This window comes from Lissotriton helveticus, chromosome 8 (assembly GCF_964261635.1).
Source record: "Lissotriton helveticus chromosome 8, aLisHel1.1, whole genome shotgun sequence".
In the NCBI taxonomy this organism is placed as follows: domain Eukaryota; kingdom Metazoa; phylum Chordata; class Amphibia; order Caudata; family Salamandridae; genus Lissotriton; species Lissotriton helveticus.
The window spans coordinates 1,562,768,735-1,562,791,387 of NC_136069.1; the positions used below are offsets into that span (position 1 = coordinate 1,562,768,735).

Consider the following 22,653-nt stretch of genomic DNA (forward strand, 5'->3'; position numbering starts at 1 on the left):
GTTTTGTAGCCTTCCTCCTTCTTTGCCTCGAAGGCAAGCTTTAATTTTGAAATGATCTGCAGTTGAATCTGTGGTAAAATATAATAAAAAATGTTATTAACCACTATTACCAAACAGTAAATCAATAACAGTCGTCAAAAAATTAACACACTAGTTGTCAATTCTACATACAATAATTTTTAGTGCATTGACAAATTCAAAACTCACAAATAGTAGCAAAGAAATGGAATGCTTCCACATTTGACCTGTGCTCTTTTATATGTGAATCTGAACTAATTTTATTAGCATATTTCACTATTTTATTAAAGACACTTCACCCAAGCTGTTTTTGAAGTTGTATTTAATTTTAAATGAAATGGTTAACATGGTTACTTTTCATTTCCAGTAACTTAAATTTATTTTTAAAAGTCTTAATAGGTTAATAGGCTCGAGCAGGTCAGCTGCCCACCCTATGTCATACATTTCTGACAAATCAGCATCCTCATCATATTCTTCATCATCCACAGGATGTAAATCATCCAAGGGATCTACTTCCACTGACGTTTCAATGACAAGTTCAATGATAAGATCGAGATCAACAGATTGCTCATTATCACTCATGGTTGATGTTGTTGTTATCTTTAAAGAAAGAGAACAACAATGAGATGTTGCAGAGTAAGAGACAAATCTCAGAGACTATAATAGTAAAATTGTTTAACAAAAGTAACATTTTGCAGATATTATTTAGCCATGTCCAGCGATGCTGAGGAGGTGAGGCCTATGTCCAAGTTTTCAGTGAACAGGACTCATCTCTTTTTAACTTTGGATAAGCCTCACCAACTCTGTGTCCCCTGCTCATACTTAAATGTAAAGGGGCAGATTTATGTTAACTGGCGCATCCCCAGGGATGCACCAGTTAACGTGCGCCGCTGCTCTGCCACACATGATGTGCCGCATTTACAATGCGGAGCACCATTAAGCAAAAACAGCACAGATGCGTCACGCATCTGTGCCGCAAAAGCGGCGCATTGCAGGAATCACGTTGTAAGCGCGACATGACTACTGCAATGCACAGGGGCAAGCCATACATTGCATGGTGCGTCACTCCTTATGCCTGTTTCAAACAGGCGTAAGGATTTGATTCAGCAATGCCATAAAGCTGACTCAGTGAAATCTTGTAAATTTCACTGTGTTAGTTTTACAGGGCTTTCATGCAAGTGAATGCCCATCCTGCAACAAAACGCCCACATGAAACCTGACGCAGGTTTCATGTGGCGCAGGACTTTACAGCGTGACACATCTGCCTAGATGCATCAAGTTGTAAATATGTCGCAACATAGCGCATCTTTTGCGCCGCCGCTGCGTCACAAAAGTGACGCACAGCGGCGCAAAAGAGGCGCACGGCCATCATAAATCTGCCCCTAACATTTTAAATGATTGGTTCAGGATGCCGATAAGGTGTGGCCTATCCAGAGGTTTGTTTGAGGTGAGGCCTACTCAGGGTTACAGATGAAATTTAGGCTTGTTGAAGAGTACAGAGGAGATAATACATGTGCAGGCCTACCAAAGAAGTGAGTCATGTCCACTGCACTCTTGAACAAAGGCCAGACCTCCTCTGTCTCCCTGGACAGGCCTAAACCTCATCTGCACAATGTGATTCGTAATGTTAGGAAACACAGGTGATGTAATTGAAAAACGTGCAATTTTGCTCATTTCACAATCACATCACCTGTGTTTCCTTTGCTTGGGTATCTCATTGTGCAGATGTAGTCTAGCATATGAAAGAGTACGCAGAAGGTGAGCACTGTATGCAACAACTTTGACACTTACAGAAGCCTCAGCTTCTCCATGCCCCCTACACAGTCCTAAATGTATACAGTTTAAACTGACGGTATCTTGTTGCAGATGAAGTGAGGCCTATCTTGCAACATGGTGCATCTTTTGCACCGCTGCTGCGTCACAAAAGTGACGCAACGGCGGCGCAAAAGGGGCGCACGGCCATCATAAATCTGCCCCTAACATTTTAAATGATTGATTCAGGATGCCGATAAGGTGTGGCCTATCCAGAGGTTTCTTTGAGGTGAGGCCTACTCAGGGTTGCAGATGAAATTTAGGCTTGTTGAAGAGTACAGAGGAGATAATACATGTGCAGGCCTACCAACGAAGTGAGTCATGTCCACTGCACTCTTGAACAAAGGCCTGACCTCCTCTGTCTCCTTGGACAGGCCTAAACCTCATCTGCAAAATGTGATTCGTAATGTTAGGAAACACAGGTGATATAATTGAAAAACGTGCAAATATTTTTGCTCATTTCACAATCACATCACCTGTGTTTCCTCAGCTTAGGTATCTCATTGTGCAGATGTAGTCTAGCATATCCAAGAGTACGCAGAAGGTGATGACTGTATGCAACAGAGCAATGTACATTACTCACCTCCCTTGACACTTACAGAAGCCTCAGTTTCTCCATGCCTCCTACACAGTTCTAAATGTATATCATTATCATCATAGTGACTATGAAACTCTAGCAGTACATATTGTGAATCCTAAATGTCTTAAAGTAACGATTTTTTAACCAACAAACAAGTAAATTATTCTCCCAGATTGATGGTGAGAAGTGATAGATTTATTTAAAGAAGCAGACACCTTTTTGTCATTGACATAAATGTAAAAAGCATTCCTTTTCTTTATGAACCATTTTCATGTCATAATTTGAAAACACAGCACAACTCCTATATACAAGTACACCCTGTCAGTATTTAAATTTGCCAAGCACACATGGGGGCGTATTTACAAGAGCCTTGCACCACAGAGAAATGACTTAAATTTACCAAGCACTCATGAGGGCTTATTTACAAGGACCTTGCACCACCTTTAAAGTCACTTTTAACATGGGGAAAATGACGTGAATGTGGCTCATAAGCTTTGTAAATTTGCCCCCATGTTCACTATGAAACTCTTGCAGAACATATTGTGAAACCTTAATGACTTCAAGAAACGTGTTTTTAAACCGGCAAACAATGAAATTATTCTCCCATATTCATGGTGGAAAATGAAATATTTATTTAAAGAAGCATACACCATATTGACCTTCTCATAAATGTAAAAAGCATTTCTTTTTAAAAAAAAACGATTTTCTGGTCATAATTTGAAAACACAACACAGCTCCTATGTACAAGCACACCCTGTCAGTACTTAAATTTGCCAAGCACACATGGGGGCGTATTTACAAAGACCTTGCACCACGGGGAAATGACTTAAATTAAAATGGGGAAAATAACGTCAAAGTGACTCAAAGGCCTTGTAAATATGCCCCAAGCAGCCTATGAAACTCTAGCAGTACATATCAAGAAACCTAATTGACTTCAAGAAACGTTTTTAAACACATCAAGTAAACAAAATATTCACCCAGATTCATGGGGAAGTGACTTAAAATGCCCTAACACACATGAAAGCGTATTTTTAAGGCCCTTGCACCATTTTTACGTCACTTTTAACATGGCTATGTAACTCAAAGAAACAAAATCTATTTGTAAAACACTTGCCACAAAGCAACATTTTAAATACACAACTTTCTTCATAATTTTCTCCCTAAAGCATACTATTCTCTATCTAAATTAAATGAATCTTTTCTCACCTTAGCAAATACTTTTTGAGTTTCAAAACAGTCTCAGACACACACCAATTTTTATTTAGCAGAGCAAAGGGTATGCACTCCAGAGGCTGCAACCAACAAAGGCACAGAAATGCTGTAATTCATCACACATATCTCTCATGTCACCCAATCAAAACTCTTCCCTCACTTTTTTCAAATCAACACCCTTCCCCCCTCTGCCCTTTCTGCCTTTTTTCCATAGCAACCACCTCCTGAAACACCTTTCATGTTTATAAGTTCACACAACAATGTTTCAATTGAACTCTGAACTCTCAGTACACCTGCGTATCCAGTGCAATCTTTCATAAAATGATTTTTTCTTGACCATTCAAATTACATCCATGCACCCTAACTTTCTGTTTTCAGCAATCAAAATCCACCAATCACTGCTACTGAATCATTAGCACAGAAACTCCTCCTTTTTGTTTCATTACAAACTCCTACTGTTTCAACTGCCATTTCATACCCACACTTCATTTGACTGCAGCAGAACCTCCTCTCACCATGTTTTCTGTCTGGATTGTTGGACATAGTTACATTCACTGTGCTCAAAGGTATGCTGATAACAGAAATTTACACAACCTCAATTTACAAAATGTGGAAATCAACTGGATTGGCCACAGAGGATTAAGATGTCACCAATTGATACCATTGGTGAAAACCTTTTTGCATTTGCCAAAACCTGACCTGTTAATTGTGCACTGTGGAGGAAATGACTTGGGCACTTTGACTGGGGTAGGTCTGGAAATGCTTTTAAAGGACACCTTTGAGCAATTGATGGCACTTTTTCCTCAAACTGCCTTGGTATATTCAAATATATGCCAAAGACAGAAATGGAGGTGGTCCAACCAATTTTGTTCACAAATTGAGAAATCGAGGAAGCATGTAAATAAGTCTGCTTCAGCTTACATGAGAGACCATGGAATGGGCTCCATCTACAACAATAACTTGCGTTACTACATGCAAGATATCTACAGAGGAGATGGAGTTCACTTCTCAGATGAGGGGAACAGAGTTTTCATCCTGAATTTAAGACTATGTATTGGTACCCACTTATAAGTACCTAAATCTACCACATACCCAAAAGCTCTTCTCAGAGCTACCCTAACTATGATCACTCTAAACAAATTTTAAATGTAACTTTTTTTTTACTAATTTTCACGATTTACGCTTTCCGGAGCGCTACCCGGTTCGCGCACCGGACGCTAACCGCGCGAAAATTTGAAAAAAAATGTGTTTTTTTCCCCGCATATATGGGCCTCCTCAGCCACCCTCAGAAAACCTAGGGGGTCAGGATACGTCTCCCGTGCCCCCTTATACCCATTTCCCACATTGTTTTTCCTCCATCTTGTGTTTAAATTTCACCGAAACACAAGATGGCGGACATCCCGGTACGCTACCGGTTAGCTACCCAGTTCGCGTACCGGTTAGCGCCTCTACCGCGAAAAAACTGATTTTTGAAAAAAAAAATTTGCCCCGCGGGACCCTTTAATAGCCCCCTCATCAATCCTAGGGGGTCAGGAGGGGTCTACCTTGCCCCCTTTCATTAATTTCCCCCTTCGTTTTTCTTCACCTCTTGTCTCTCGATCCTACCGAGAGACAAGATGGCGGCCGCTCCGGACTGTTTAGAATGTTGACAGACACCGGAGAGCCAATCAGCTTCGCTTCGCGAAGTTCCATTACGCGTCAGGTACGCGAACCGGAGCGCTAACCGGAGCGCTGTTACAGATATATATATTTTTTTGAACGTTAATTTATCAAAATCCACTGGAGCACATATATTGAGACCTAGCAAAGGCACATCGGGCAAACAATATCTACAATTTTGCCAAGTTTCGTGGAAATCCATTCAGCCGTTTGAGCTAAAAGTGAGTCCAACCGCCCTATGGAAAATTGCATGGGAAAAACGCGTTTTGGGACCCCCCTTTTTTCTCGGCTGCTCAGAAACAAAATGTTCCATTTTCCTGAAAATTTCAGCCAATTCCGTCCTCAAACGCCAAAGTTATTCGACATAGGATTTTTTTCCTATGGGATTTTTGAAAATTCTAACTATATATACCTACTGGCGACCGCCAGTAGGTAATATATATATATATATATATATATATATATATATATATATATTTTCTCCAACATCGCTTCAAAGAAGTTGTTTTGCCCACAACATAAAGAGACGATAATGGACCCAGGTATTGTGTCAATCCAATTTTCTTTATTTAATTACGACCAGCAGTCCGCCATAACGCGTTTCAACCCCTATCGGGTCTTGATCACACACACATATATATATATATATATATATATATATATATTTCTTTTTATACTCCTTCCTCTGTACTTTAAAAGAAACGCAACAGACTCCACTTATTTTGCGCTTCAGTATGTTTTTTCGTGCTTTTTGCCACCATGACGCGTTTCTGGCCACCCAGAGCCCTTAATCACATGACATGCTTATGCTTTACTCACATTTTTAAAGTGACACAGTGCATTTTGTGCTGAAATGAATATAGAAAACAGACTTGCCATATGAACTTTGCTTCCACATCTCTCGGCTGTATATAGTTTTGAAGTATCATTTCCTGCTCATACACACATTGCAGCATTAAAATTGTTTTACATTTTAAATTACTAACAATAATGTGCAAAATCACGCAATCATATGTAAAAATAAATATATACATATAAAAATACATTGCTGTATAAATACACGTACTCTTAAAATATTATACATATGATAAAACTGCAATGGACATGTTATTGCATGTTATAACAGCTTAATGCATTAAAGACAGTTGTTTTTTTATTTTTTTAAAACTGTGTAAAATTGTGCTTTTACAAAATAACTGTATAAATACTTTATAAAACGAATCTTACATAGTAAAAAGCAACTAAGATTGAATTTCTGCAGATTTATAATGTCCAAGCGTTTCTTGCACGGAACGGTTCCTTAGTTTAAAGAAGAATCCTAATACATCATGTTACATCATGTTATTGGGTTTCTAAGCCCTATATACAGTGCGAGCATTGTGCAAAAAGTGCTAAAAAGTGCTATAGTGTTTTTGTGCTGTTCAGCAGAGAATTTGCAGTTTAAATAAAAAGTGACACCGTGCTTTAAAATATGTCCAGTGTGCCATGAGCCTATGTGCACTACTGGCAGGAAGCAGGTTACTGGGGGAAGAGGTACAAGGTTACACCTATAATAGGTATGTCAAATGTTTTTACAAAATACTGCATTAGTTAAAGCCATGTGTACAGGTCTTCAGTAGTATTTAAACCGTGTGGACTCTTACTACATACTTGGTTAGCTCAAGGGTAGCGTCTTAACCCATCATTCTTTTGTTCACCATGCCACCTCAGTTTGGACCCACCCATGTGCTAATCATTCTGTACCCTGCTCCTCGTGAGTGCAGTCCAGCCCAAAATACCAGGCCAGGTCCTCCCTGAACTGGAACACAAGAAATCCAGGACCTGTTTCCCCTAGATATAGTTTCAATTGCCAGGTACAGTTTAGTTCCAGTGACACAGTGAGCGTAGGTTGGGATGCTACACTGATCGATTGCCACCGGTTAGACACATTGCAAACATTCCTCCTATCATCCTTTGTGTGTTTCATTTTATCATGTGTTCCACATAGGGCCCAATGTAATTTCCCCTATGTTAGCCTAAGTGTTCAAGACACAGGCTGCATTGGCTTTGCACACGTTGCTATATAAAAATGTTTGCTTTTGTGCTACATATTTTCACACAGAACCTTCTTTCCTGGGATTTAGTCTGAACCGCAGACAAGGTCAAACAACCATGTCCCTTGCTATTTTGTTCTGGTCAGGCACACACTACTAGACAAAACACAGAAATACAGATGGTGTTTATGAACATGTGAACCTTGTCATATAGGTATGTGTAGCAAGATTTTAAATAACAAAGCGAGAGAGTAAGGGATTTTACACTTTATCAATGTGAGTTTGAGAACTCCTGGTCCCCAGAATTACTTACAAAAACAATAAAGGAGTATCCACTCAAAAACAGAGAGAACGTAAAAATGAGTTCCTCTGGATAGGGGCTAGGGTGCTCAGTTCAGCACCATGTGCCTCAGCCTGTTTTCGGATAATGCATATCCTGATAGAAGACCCCTCGCTCACCAACCTAGTTGGTGACATGCTTCATCATCGGGGTCCCACCCCATAGGCCGAATGCCTATAGGGTGTGCTGCAACACCTGATTACAGTGGAGCTGGTTCGTTTTTTTCTTTTATATATACAGGGCGATCAAACAAGTGGTTTAAAAAGGGCCAACACTACTCACTGCAAGTAATTTATTCTTGAGTGCTTGAACCCTTAATTAAAAACGTGTTGCACCTATGCCTAATTAGGTAGGCTTCGGTGGTATAATTAGTGTTTGATAAAAATAGCTAAGTGTGCTATGTGAAGTGTGGTAAATACTATAAATTTAAAAGGGTCTACATGTTTCAACCATCATATTATTCATTGGTTTTCGTCAGGACCATGTGACTGAACTGGGTGGTCCGCACACGCTAAGGTGCGTCCTGCCCTAGTCCAGATTGGAGTGCACAAATTGTGGACTCGTGTAAAATAAGTGCTTATTCTTTTGTTCAAAGAAAAAACGCTTCTTTGCGGTTTTGCCGCTTCATGGGCACCTGCACTTCCAAGACGGCAAGAGTCCGTCTCTTGCTGCTTCTGTTCATCAGGCGGTAAACCTACTTGGTTCCGGCTGGTGGTGCCCCGAGGAGTCACCCCGATGATGAAGCATGTCACCAACTAGGTTGGTGAGCGAGGGGTCTTCTATCAGGATATGCATTATCCGAAAACAGGCTGAGGCACATGGTGCTGAACTGAGCACCCTAGCCCCTATCCAGAGGAACTCATTTTTACGTTCTCTCTGTTTTTGAGTGGATACTCCTTTATTGTTTTTGTATGTGTAGCAAGATAACAGAGAGAGAGACATATATTTCCAGAGAGAAGATCACAGCTGTATCTGAGATGTAGAGCATTCATCTCTGTATGCTAAGGTATGGGGTACGCTATTAATCCTAGATTTCTTTGCTGTATAATCAGTTTGCTTCTGTTAAATGGGAGTAAGGTTAGGCTATTCTCTAAGAATATGACAGGGCTTTTCATTATCTGTTGTTTATTGACAATGCTGATGGTATTTCTGCTCGGCAGTTATATTCTGATTGTGACACGTCTACTGCATTTCAGAGCACGGTTGTTTACATAAATATTTCAAACTTCCTTTGTGTCTCTCCTCGGGGCACCACCAGCCGGAACCAAGTAGGTTTACCGCCTGATGAACAGAAGCAGCAAGAGACGGACTCTTGCCGTCTTGGAAGTGCAGGTGCCCATGAAGCGGCAAAGCCGCAAAGAAGCGTTTTTTCTTTGAACAAAAGAATAAGCACTTATTTTACACGAGTCCACAATTTGTGCACTCCAATCTGGACTAGGGCAGGACGCACCTTAGCGTGTGCGGACCACCCAGTTCAGTCACATGGTCCTGACGAAAACCAATGAATAATATGATGGTTGAAACATGTAGACCCTTTTAAATTTATAGTATTTACCACACTTCACATAGCACACTTAGCTATTTTTATCAAACACTAATTATACCACCGAAGCCTACCTAATTAGGCATAGGTGCAACACGTTTTTAATTAAGGGTTCAAGCACTCAAGAATAAATTACTTGCAGTGAGTAGTGTTGGCCCTTTTTAAACCACTTGTTTGATCGCCCTGTATATGTAAAAGAAAAAAATGAACCAGCTCCACTGTAATCAGGTGTCGCAGCACACCCTATAGGCATTCGGCCTATGGGGTGGGACCCCGATGATGAAGCATGTCACCAACTAGGTTGGTGAGCGAGGGGTCTTCTATCAGGATATGCATTATCCGAAAACAGGCTGAGGCACATGGTGCTGAACTGAGCACCCTAGCCCCTATCCAGAGGAACTCATTTTTACGTTCTCTCTGTTTTTGAGTGGATACTCCTTTATTGTTTTTGTATGTGTAGCAAGATAACAGAGAGAGAGACATATATTTCCAGAGAGAAGATCACAGCTGTATCTGAGATGTAGAGCATTCATCTCTGTATGCTAAGGTATGGGGTACGCTATTAATCCTAGATTTCTTTGCTGTATAATCAGTTTGCTTCTGTTAAATGGGAGTAAGGTTAGGCTATTCTCTAAGAATATGACAGGGCTTTTCATTATCTGTTGTTTATTGACAATGCTGATGGTATTTCTGCTCGGCAGTTATATTCTGATTGTGACACGTCTACTGCATTTCAGAGCACGGTTGTTTACATAAATATTTCAAACTTCCTTTGTGTCTCTTCCATAATTTATTTAGGAAGAGTTTGTTTGAGTGAGTTAAAGGGAGTGTCCTGTCACTGCTGTTCCTTAGAGGGTTGGAAGTGTTGTGTTCTGGGCTGTCCATTCACGTGTTCCTCTGATTTTGAGTAGGAGGGCATGTGAGACACTAAAGCTAGTCAGACTTGGGATCATTGTACTTAGGTAGTATGGTGACACAGTCCCTAACTGCTGATGTTCCACGGCCCCAAGTATAGTCCTGTTCCTGAGCAGAATGCCCACAAAAATTTACTGCCCAAAGTGACATGGGTATGCCCAAACTTAGGTCCCTTGGCATAGTAGGTACCTATACAAAAATACTGATATTGGTAATTAGGTAATTTGTAAGGTAATTCTTAGCATATGGGAAACTCCTAAGGCAACTTTTGAACAAAGGCAAACTCCTTCCAAGTATTTTTTCTCACCACTATAAAAGATCACTAGCTGCCATTGGTGCTTACCCTTTCCATGAAACTATTGCAATCAAAGGACTGGTACTAGAATTTTAAAACTGTTAAAATGGCCTAATAGATGAAAGTACTATATTAGTATGCCAGGTGGCAAAGTTGAAAGTTGAGCAGATAATAATATCTTATTGTCAACATGTTCCAACCACCAAACAAGCCTCAATGCCGGGTTCTGTGGCTTTATTTAGGACCAGGATCCCTATTAAACTACTCACTATCCAAACATTTGTATGTAGGCTAACCTAATGTGTGGTGGTTACGGTGCATGACAAAGGGGAGTGACTGGAAAATTGGGAATACTTACTACTAAAAGGGAGGGGTTATGAAGGAAAAAGAATGGGTTAATGGACGGTTAAGAAGGGGTTTAGGAAGGGACGTGAATCCACTAACAAAGCATTTAGCCCCTTCCTATTTACAAAACTGCCCTTTCTTAAATTACTACATGAAAAGAAAAATGCACACCTGCCCAGAGCTGGAGAACATCCAGTACCACCATGCCCACGTACAAGCACTTCAAGACTATTCTATGGGACAAACCTGAGGTAGGGACGGAAAACAAAAACCCAGAGGATTAATGTTAAAATCCGTTAAAATGTTTAAACTGTTTAAAAATATATTTACATTGTACTTCTTGTTTAAACTTTTTTCTAAAAATTAATATAATTTTTTAGCTAAATTAGAATATATATTTTTTATTTTTTATTACACAAATTCATCTGGCATTAAAATAGCAAAGAAATGCTGCTGCTAATTATTTCTATACATTAAAAGTAATCATTATAAACACATAATGAACAAAATATAATATTTTTGCTTTACATGGTAAATGGTTTCCACTCAAACCTCAAATAAAATCATTATTTAAAAGGTATTATATTCAAATTAATTATTTTTATTCTCCATTTAGAATAATTATTTAAAAAAAGTAACAATAATAATGACCACAAAAGTATTTTTTTCTAAGTTGATTGCATCTTTAATCAACTTTCAAACCTTTTCTTACACTTTACTATAGGCAGAAATCCTACCCGGTGGTGAAGATCTCCGCCTACCTGTGAAAAATTACAAATGGTAACTTTAAGCTCGTAAATTAGGCTCCAGCCACTGGACTCAGGTGGTCGGGATATGTAAGTGTACACTTTTCAGTAACTTTACACTTGTAAATAACCAAAAGTAATAAAGTTACTCAAATGTGTAAGAGTAAACCTACAAGTGTAGATTTACTTACAAGTAACGTTATCTTTGTGAATAGGACCAATAGGTCTGTTAACAGCACTACTGTAGTACTACTTGATGCAACTGCAAAATGCAATTTGTGAATCAGGCTCTTTATCTTTAGGAACTTTAACATGACTACCATAACACAATAGCAGACACAACAAGATGATGTATGGAGTGCTGAAACTTTTCATGCACACACCCAAAAAACTGGGTTTAATACATCATCGTTCTTCTACTCACTAAGCCACCCCAGTTTGGACCCAGCAGTAAATCAGTCTTGACCCTCTTCCTCATGGGAACAGTTGAGCTCAAACTGCCAGGCCATGTTCTCCCTGGACGGGAACCAAGCATCCTGGGATTGGTTTCATGGTTTTACCCCTGATCAGCCGGGCTAGCTTGAACCCAGTGTCAAAGTGAGTAAGGGATCCACTTCTGGGCATAACCTGGCCACGTAGGGCAAACATAGGAAACTCAATAGAATGATGGGCAGAGTGCCCAAACTTTTCAGACACTCACACCCAGTCACAGATTAGGGTTTAATCTATCATTGTTCTTCTGCTCATTAAGCCACCCCAGTTTGGACCCAGCCATTTGCAAATCAGTCTTGACACTGTTCCTAATGGGAACAATCCAGCCCAACCTGCAGGCCAGATTCTTCCTGGCTTGGAAACAGGCATCCTGCAACCGGTTTCAGGATTTCACCCCCATTAACCAGGCTACCTTGAATCCAGTGGTAAAGTGAGCAAGGGGCCCATGTCTGGGCATACCCTGGCCATATAAGGTGAGCATATGAAACACAATAATATTTTGCTTGCTACGCCATTCCAGTTTGGACACAAAAACATATGCAAATCAGCATTGACCCTGTTCCCCATGGGAACAGTCCAGCCCGAACAGCCAGGCCAAGTCCTCCCAGATCTGTGATTAGGGGTGAGTGTCTGAAAAGTTTCAGCACTCTGTCCATCACCTTATTGTGTTTACTTTGTTCGACCTAAGTGGTCAGACGTGGATTCCGTGATCTCTATGCGACCGGTTTCAAGCTAGACTGGCTGATGAGGGAGGATGCCCCAAACTGGTCCCAGATGCTTGTTTTTTGGTCCAGGGATGACCTGGCCTGGCACTTAGGGTTCAACTGTTCCCAAATGGAACAGGGTCAAGGCTGATATGCATATGGCTGGGTCCAAACTGGAATGGCGTGGTGAGCAAAATAACAATGGATTAAACCCAGATCTGTGATTTGGAGTGAATGTTTGACAATGATCAACAGTCCGTCCATCATCCTTTTATGTTGCATTTTCACCCTACGTGGGTAGGGCATGCCCTGACATGGGCCCCGTGCTCGTTACACCACCGACTTCAAGCTAGCCTGGCGATGAGGGGTGATGCCCTGAAACCGGTTCCATGATGCTAGTTTTCTGGTCCATGGAAGACCTGGCCTAGCAGTTCAGACTGTCTGTTCCCATGGGGAACAGGGTGAAGACTAATTTGTGTGTGGCTGGGTCCATACTGGAATGGCGTGGTGAGCAAAATAACATTGGAATAAACCCAGATATGTGACTGGGTGTGAATGTTTGACAATGTTCAATATTCCACCCATCCTCTTTTTGTGTTGCATTTTCACCCTAAGTGGGAAGGGCATGCCCAGACGTGGGTCCTGTGCTCACTACACCACCGGTTTCAAGCTAGTCTGGCTGATGAGGGGTCATGTCTCGAAACCTGTCCCAGGATGCTTGTTTTCCGGTCCGGGGAGGGCCTGGCTTGGCAGTTCTGGATGGACCGTTCCCATATGGAACAGGGTCAAGGCTGAATTGTATGTGGCTGGGTCCAAACTAAAATGGCGTGGTGAGCAAAATAATGATGTATTAAACCCAGATCTGAGACTAGGGAGAATGTTTGACATTGTTCAGCATTCTGTCCATCATCTTTTAGTGTTGCATTTTCCCCTAAGTGCAAAGGTTATGACCAGACGTGGGTCCCGTGATTGTTACGTGACCGATTTCAAACTAGCCTGGCTGATAAGGGGTGATGCCCTGAAACCGGTCCTGGGATTCTTGTTTTCTGGTCCAGGGAGGGCCTGGCAGTGCGAGCCGGACTGTTCTCATAGGGAACATGGTCAAGGCTGATTGGTATATGGATGTGTCCAAACTGGAATGGCGTGGCAAACATAATATTGGTGGATTAAACCCAGATCTGTGGTTGTGTGTAAATGTTTGACAATGTTCAACATTGTGTCCATCATCTTTTTGTGTTGCATACCATAACACAATGTCTATGGAGGGACTTAAATAATTACACACTATATGGAGGCTTAACAAATGACTGTGATTGCACACTATTTCTCTGGGTATTTAAATATTATTATATATACACACTATCACTTTATTGGTTTTACCACAATATTCTCCACACTATGTTAGTAGGGACTTGACAACAACTATAATCACACACTATGCATAGTTTTACACATGCCTGTAATCACACACTGTCTGTGTGGGGGTTTGAGACATCATTAACCTCACACAATATCTGTGTGGATACTTGAACATTATCTTCACACACTAACTTTATGCTGACCCGAATATGCTTACATTTACACACAATCTCTGTGAGATGGTGAACATTCCAATAACCACACACTTCTCCCTATAGGGGCTTGAACATCCCAATAATCACACACTATCTCTGTGTGAACTTCACTATAATGATTTCCTCGCTATTTCATAGGGACTTGAACATCAATATAATCACATTCTCTGTGGAGGTTTTAACATACCTGTAACCACACACTACTCTGTAGGAGATGAGCATCATTAGCTTTATATACTATCACTGTATGAACTTAGACAACAGAATCTCCACTCTAGATGTTGGTAAAGACCTGGACACTACTATAATCACACACTATGTGGAGGCTTGAACACACTTATAATCAGGCTACTGGAATTATGCGACTGTGCGGCAATGGCATTTTTTATATAACAATGGAATTACCACATTTGCAACATAATCCTTCACCTGCTTCACAATCTGCAGATTTAACAAAAAAAGTTTCTACCTCAAATAATGCAAAACTCACCCAAACATTTGTGACATGTGTTGCTGCTGTGGAAAGTCCTTTGCAAAGGTTGACTGGTCAACTTTCTGTTTCCTATTGCTATATTCAGGTGTTATACTGGTACTGATGAGGTGTAGCCTATGCTTGGACAGTGTTAACAAGTTTTAAACATAATTGCAAAATAATGAGATAATAATTTCACATTATGCTGCACAATTTGTTCTTTTTTGCCACATAATTAATTTAACCTTGCTACATAATTTGGACCTCTCCTCCTGCATAATTCCAGTGGCCCTGTCTATAATCATGCACTAACTCGGTAAAGCGTCGAGCATCATTATCTTCATGCACTATCTGTGTGGATATTTGAACATTTGAAGATAATGTTCACACATTATCTGTGAGGGACTTAAACATGCTCTAAGACTTTTTATGTGAGCATCCCAATAACCAAACACTATCGCAGTAACCACACAGTGTCTCTGTGGGAACTTGAATATCCCAACAACCAAACACTATCTCTGTGGAACCTGCATATCCCAGCAACTACACACTTTCCATATGGGGACCTCAACAACCCTATAACTGCACAGTTTCTTTGTGGGGACATGAATATTGCTATAATCACATACTATCTTACTAGATAGTTCAAGGATATTACTTCCACAAATGATTTCTATTGGTGTTCTTTTAGTTATAGATTATCTTTGTGGAAAATTGGACATCACCATCACATGCTACCTATGTGGAGGACTTTTATCATGGTTGCAGACTGCATCTCTGAGTCTATGACACTGCCATGATAACATTTGACCTCTGTGTGCATCAACACACCCCATCCTCCTGCAAACAATGATATTACATGTTATTCTTCAGGAGATCTGGTCTAATAGCTACTTTGATGCAAATGAAAGTAATCACACTGAATACTACTAAACATTACTGCTTGAGTCTATCATCTAATTCATTCATGTATCAGTCCTGTATCTCCTAAGACTTATAGCACTGAGCAAAGAGTTACATAGAGTTTTAAAACCCATTCTGTAGTCCTGATATATGAAATGTTCTGGTGCATTATTAACATAATCCATCTGTTGTGTAACCCTAGATACATGTAACCATTCTATTATGAAACGATTATGATGTAGTTGTGTATTTTGCTGATAAAATAAACATTTAGCCATGTGCCCATGGCCGTATTTAGGAGGAAGATGATGAAAATGGAGCAAGTCCCTACAAAGATGTTAACACATGTTCAAGTCCCCATGAGGATGGTTCTGACCGCACAATTAAATAGCAACATATTTGCAAATCTGAAACAGATCATGTATTATTAGTTTTTCTACATATTTTCCTGTTATTTACATAATTTTAAAACATTAGGAAAAGGTAATTCTCACGCAGTTTCTATGAGGACGGTAAGATGTGTATGCGTGTGCATGTGTGTGTGTGGGTTTGTGTGGAAATGAGTCTCTGTGGTTCTGCTTATTTGAGTGTGAATGGGGACAGTTTTGTGTGTGTGAGTGTGTGGCAAATGTATGTGGAGCATTTCTATACACATGTATGTGTGTGTAGTTCTGCCACCTGTGCAGAGCACACACCGTAGAGACTGGGCTTGTCATTATATTTGTAATATCAGACCATATAAACAAACCCCATCTTTTATTTGGTTGAGAGTCAATTGCACTGTAGGGATGAAACCTCATACATTCATTTGCATTCTAAAATAATGTAATAGTTTTGTTGTTAATGCTTTACATCAGAAACATTTACTTTACTGCTCTGCAGTTATACTCCTGTATCAAAGTAGGAGTAGTGTTAGAACAATGTATGTGCACTTCGTGCAAGTGGATGGTTAATGCATAAATGGAGAGCCCCTCCATACATATTATTTTTATTTATACTGACTAATTTTTCAAACTGCCCACTAACTGAAAGAACCAGTCTAGTCAGTAATGGAACAATATGCATTTTGATTATTTTTTTATTTTTAGGGAAGAATGGCCGGACATGCAGAAAAAGATACAACGAAAAATCAAACAAGTTGTCACATATGATCTCAGCCAAAGCAACCCATTGTTTCCCATCGTCCTGCCACAGGCTGACTGTCTGCTCTTACCACATTGTTTGGAGATTCATGTGACAAATGAAGAGGAGTTCTGCAGTGCTGTAAAAAATCTCTCATCACTGTTAAAAAATGGAGGGCATTTAATAATGATAGCTTGTGTCAAACAGACGTATTTTATGATTGGTAGCTTTAAGTTTCCCCATCTATCTATCGATGAGATTTTAGTCAAGAAAGCGCTAAGTGAAGCTGACTATGTCATTAATGAGCTGCAGTTGTTTCCTAGGACAGAAAACCATTTGTATGATGTGGCAGATTATGAAAGCTTTATTTTGGTTCATGCCCAAAAAAAAATACCTGCTTGATCAACTTATGAATCATATTTATACTAACATTACTGAATTAATAGACAAATGAACTGCAAAAAGGAAATGCATTTGGTTGTCTCTGTTCTGAATCACATATTTTATTTATCTTCCTTTTTTAAGTTCCGTTCTGCTGCCACCACTGGTGCTCTGCTTTCTGCCTCTACTTTCCTTTCACTGCTTGACAACTAAACTTTGCATTTGCTGGTAACACTATTTATTAGGTCTGCCAGGTTCTGTTTCAGTCATTATCACCATGCTCTTACTACAAGGTCAAATGAATTGTATCTCAGTGAATAAAGTGGTGCGATGGGTGATGAATTTACCTTCCATTTTCATTCAATTTTGTAGTCGAAAAAGGATAGTGCATTCTTACAATAACACTATTTTCCATTTTTGCAAAGAATTAAACTTTATTCTGAAATGCTTTAACTTTGCATGTGTGTCCTCAAATGCTCATCACAGATGGTTCATGTGTCGTGTGAATATCTTCCTTTTAAAGATAGGATACAAGCCTCTGTCCACTATCTACCAGTTTATAAATCATGATACAGCTGTAGAAATCACCAATAAAATATGCAACAAACAATATTAGTAATTTTAATCATGTTTACCCAATTAACACTTGGTATCAGTGTTTTCTAGTACACTATGTGGGGCACAGTGAAACAGTATCCAATTCTATAGATTATATTCATTTGGATGGATGGATATCATCAACTCAAGGTCTGTACAACACAAATAACACCAAAACACACACATGCACCCCCACATACACATACATACACACACTCACACACTTACACAACTACTCACGCACCCGCCCACATACATGTAGCCTTCCACATACCCACTCCCAGACCCACAAAACTACTCACACACCCACTCGCAGACCCACACAGCCACTCACATACTTGTACACCCACTTACACACCATACAACTACTTACACAACTACTCACACTCCCATACAGCCACACACACACCCACTCACAGATCCACAAAACTCACATTCCCACTCACAAATCCAACCAGCCACTCATAGGTTCAGGCACCCACCCACACAACCACTCACATGCCCACTCACACATCCATCTACCTATTCACACATCCATACTGCCACTCACACCCCCACTCAGAGCCAAAAAACCACTCATTCACATACCCACTTACACACCTACACACTAGCACCCCTACTCACACACCCACACAGACGTGTATGTACCTACTAACACACCCGTGCGTCTGTGGGTGTGTTTCTGTGTGTGTGTGCATGTTCTCTGTCTCTGTGTGCATGTCTCTGTCTCTGTGTGTGCATCTCTGTCTTTGTGTGTGCATCTCTCTCTCTCTGTACATCTATGTGTGTGCGTCTGTCTCTGTGTGTGTCTCCGTCTGTGCATCTGTCTGTGTTTGTGTCTGTCTCTGTGTGCGTGTCTGTCTCGGTGTGTGCGTTTGTGTGTGTTTGTCTCTGTGTGTGTATCTGTGCGTGTGTCTCTCTGTCTCTGTGTGTCTGCCTCTGTGTGTCTCTGTCTCTGTGTGTATGTCTCTATGTGTCTCTGTGAGTCTCTCTCTGTGTATCTGTGTGTGTGTCTGTGTGTCTGTCTGTGTGCGTCTCTGTGTGTGTGCGTCTCTCTCTATCTGTGTGTGTCTCTCTGTATCTGTGTGTGTCTCTCGATTGTATAGACTAGGTCGAAGAATATTAAACCTCAATTTACAATAGCCATAGTCTTTTATTGCATTTAAGTTCAAAGACTGGGTTCTGACAGAAAAAGACTCAAGAACTTTGTCCTGATGATGAGATTACTACATTAATTATAATGTTGACATCTCAATGTAAAGAAAACAAGCAGACTAAGAGGAAAATGTATTAAAATGTTGACCAATGCAGCAAGCAACGTTGCTCTGATGCATTGCGCTGGGGGAGACAGCATCACAGAAACATATCTACTAAGATATGGAGCTGTTGCACTAGTATGCTGTCTTGTGCCACACGCACACCTTTGCACCACAGTACAAAGGTGTGGGTGTGTTATGTCTAGCCTATGCTCTGAATTGAAAGGGCACATTGCCAATGCACATCAATATGCCCAGACAAGTTAAAACCATTTTACACATTGGATGAGTGCAGTACAGTTTAGCACACATAGGGCCCGATGTAGGTCGGTCGGTAACGGCCGAAAATCGGTATTTTCGGCCGTTACCGATCGGTATCGAGCCCTCGGGATGTAGCAGTCAGAAAACCGCCCGAATCGGTAAAAATTCCGATTCGGTAAGGTAACCGTTTCGGTAGAATACCGAATCGGAAATATCCCCGAATCGGCAAATATACCGATTCGGTAACAAACCGATTCGGTCAAAATCATGGAATCGGAAAAATCTCCGAATCGGTATAATACCGATTCGGAAAAACTCCGAATCCGGATAAAAATACCGATCGGTAAATTTATCGATTCGGCAATTTTACCGATTCGGTATGAAACCGATTCTGTGTGAAAAACTGAAGAGTGAGATGTAGGAAAGCTCTAAAATACCGATTTAGCGTCAAAATCGGTATTTAAAAATCGGTATTTACCATGGATTGGAATCAGGTGGTAACCAGGTGCAACCTACAAAAAAGGACCCAAAATGCATTGCTGCTTGCACCATGGCAGCTTTTTATGTCATAGCAAGACGGCTACGGCTACAGCAGGAAGGAGAGAGGGAATGGCTGAGACAGGAGCAGGTGTATAGACAGCGGATCACCCTGTTCATGCTGACAGATCCAGAGATCCTACAGAGGTACAGGCTGGACCCAGAGACCATAATGGAGCTCATTAGGGACCTCAAACCCCTGTTGCAGCACCCCACCCCAAGGGCACACGCAATCCCAGTGCACGTGCAGGTGCTATGCAGCCTACACCTGCTTGCGTCTGGCAGCTATCAAAGTGTAGTTGCTGTGGCAGGAGGGGTGACCCAGAGCAGCCTGTCAAGGTTCTTCCATAAGTTCCTAGACGCCATGATAGAAAGGATGGACCACTACATTTCCTTCCCTTCAACCCATGCAGAACTGGTACAGACAAAAGCAGACTTCTATCAGATGGCAAGATTCCCCCACATCATTGGCTGCATAGATGGCACACACATTCCGATTTGTCCCCCTGCTGACACAGAATATATATACCGTAATCGGAAGTCAACGCACACCATAAATGTGCAGCTGATTTGTAATGCCAAGTGTGTCATCACTGACGTGGTAGCAAAATTCCCAGGGAGTACCCATGACTCCTACATCTTTCAAAATAGCGGAATTTATGCACGGCTGACGGCAGGGGAATTTGGTGAAGGATACCTCCTAGGTAAGACACAGTGTCAGACCCCCATGACCCAAATAGCTGTGTGAAGTACATGTATGCATGTGAGTAATGTTACCCCTTTTCCTTCTAGGCGACAGTGCATATGCCCTCCGCTCATTCATACTCACCCCCTACCTCAACCCCTCAACACCCAGCCAAAGGAGGTATAATCGTGCACACAAAAGCACAAGGAATGTAGAGGAACGGACCTTCGGCATCTGGAAAAGCAGGTTCAGATGCCTGCACAAGAGCGGAGGTGCTAGACAATATACCCCCATCACCTGCTGCAAGATGATTGCTGTCTGTGCAATGTTGCACAACCTTGCGGTCAAGAAGGGCACAGAGGTAGAGCTGTCTGACTACGAGGACCCTGACGATGACACAGCTGTGCCACTAACACAACCTGCAGGAGTCTCTACACCAAGTGATGGGAGGTACAGACGTGAGGAGATAACAGACAACTATTTCTGAGTGAGTACAGATGCACAAACATGTCGTGAAAGTGAAGAAATGCTATGTTTTAATGTAGGAACAACGTGACAGCACTGATGTGCAACAATTGAACAAGAAGAAAACAATAGGTGGTCAGGAACTGTGCATGGTTGCATCACCCACACTGGCAGTCTTATTTCTTGCTGCGCTTGGCTGACCCACTGGGATGCGCCTCCCCCCCTTCAGCGTGTCCGGCTGCCTCTGCCGAGCGCCTGGTGCTCCGGCGCGGCTCGGACAGTGTGCTGGCAGGACTGCTGCGGCTGCTGCTGTCCCCAGCCTCTGCCACGTCCAGGGCAGGATTGACTACAGTGTTTGAAATAATTAGTGCCTCCATGGCACTGGTGATGCGGGCCATGCCCCTGGTCACCTCAGAAGTGTTATTAGTGAGGCACTCCTCCATATTTGCCCCACGGCGGCATAGCAGGGCTGTTGATGCCGCAAGCCTGTTGATTCCCCGGTTCTGTACTCGGGCATCCCTGCGCCGTATGTGTTCATGTTGGTCCAACTTTGCACACAGCTGTGTCATGGCAGTTGTCATTCTGCCCATACCTGTGCCTATTTCCCGGGTGGTTGCAACTAAGTCAACAATCCCCTTTGTTAACTCCCCCATCTGCAGGTTGTGCTGTCGCAGTTGGCGGTGACAGGCAAGGATGTATTTGGCCTGCATCCGCTGTATCCGGACCATGCTCCCCTCTAGCCCCTGGAAGACGCTGGGCTCCCGTGATGGTACAGCACTGCCACTGCTGGAAGTGCGTGGACGGCGGCGTTCGGTGCTGGTCTGCTGTATGGGCTGCTGTGCCACAGGTGTGACTGGTGTGGGATCTGGTGCCTGACCCGCATCTCCCTCCATGATGGACAATGGGGCCACTATTATCCTCCTGGCTGTGGCTGTGGCAGGTGCTGGCTGGGATCGTGTGGGTGAGTTCTCAGGGGAGAACAGGAGTGTTGGGGATTGGGACAATTGGGGGGAGTGGGGAAACAAGAGGGAATGTCCAGAGTCATCCTCAATTGCAGTCTCGCTGCTGTCCTCCACCTCCTGCGACTCAGGCATGCTGCTTGGCCCTGCCACCACACTGTCTGCTGGTGCTGGTGCTGAGGCCTGTGCAGCTGCTGCTCCACTACCTGATGGTGGCCCTAGGAATAAAGTAGATTTTGTCAACTGAGTGGAAATGTCTTACTGTCACTACAATAAATGCATTGCACATGTGAAGTTCATTACTCAGATCATTTCTTAAGGTGCATTGCTGTGTCATGTGCAAAGTGAAAAGTTCCTACATTAGCTGGCTACATTTCACATCATGCTTTGCACATTTAAATTGCTAGCAGTACTGGACTGGGGTTTGGCTGTACACGGGGGCCAATGGGGAGGTGTCTGGTAGGGTGTGTCATGCTGTGCATGCTTCTTACCTTTAGCTTTGGCTCTGGCTGAGCTGTCCAGGTCCCCGACTCCGACCACACTCTCCCTCTCGATAGTTGTCGATACCAGTTCCTCCAGTTCCGTGAGGGGGGGCGCGGGGTTCCTGCCGCCACCGGTCAGTCCTGCCTGCTTGCTGATCTCCGCAAGTTTCCTCTTGGTGAGGCTCCTGATGTCATAGAACCTCTTCTTGAGGTCATCCAATGTCCTGGGGGTCACACCAACTGCATTCACCCTCTCGCTGATGGC

The 22,653-nt window shown here is 42.0% G+C and overlaps 1 protein-coding gene across 1 annotated transcript in view; it reads left to right on the top strand.

The window, feature by feature from the left end:
* LOC144773925 (nicotinamide N-methyltransferase-like) overlaps positions 1-17,167 on the top strand; it is a 228,920-nt gene extending 211,753 nt beyond the window's left edge. Inside the window, exon 3 of the mRNA XM_078658984.1 lies at positions 16,732-17,167. Coding sequence (XP_078515110.1) covers positions 16,732-17,167 — 436 coding nt within the window. The remainder of the gene's footprint in view (positions 1-16,731) is intronic.
* The last annotated feature ends 5,486 nt before the right edge of the window (positions 17,168-22,653 follow it).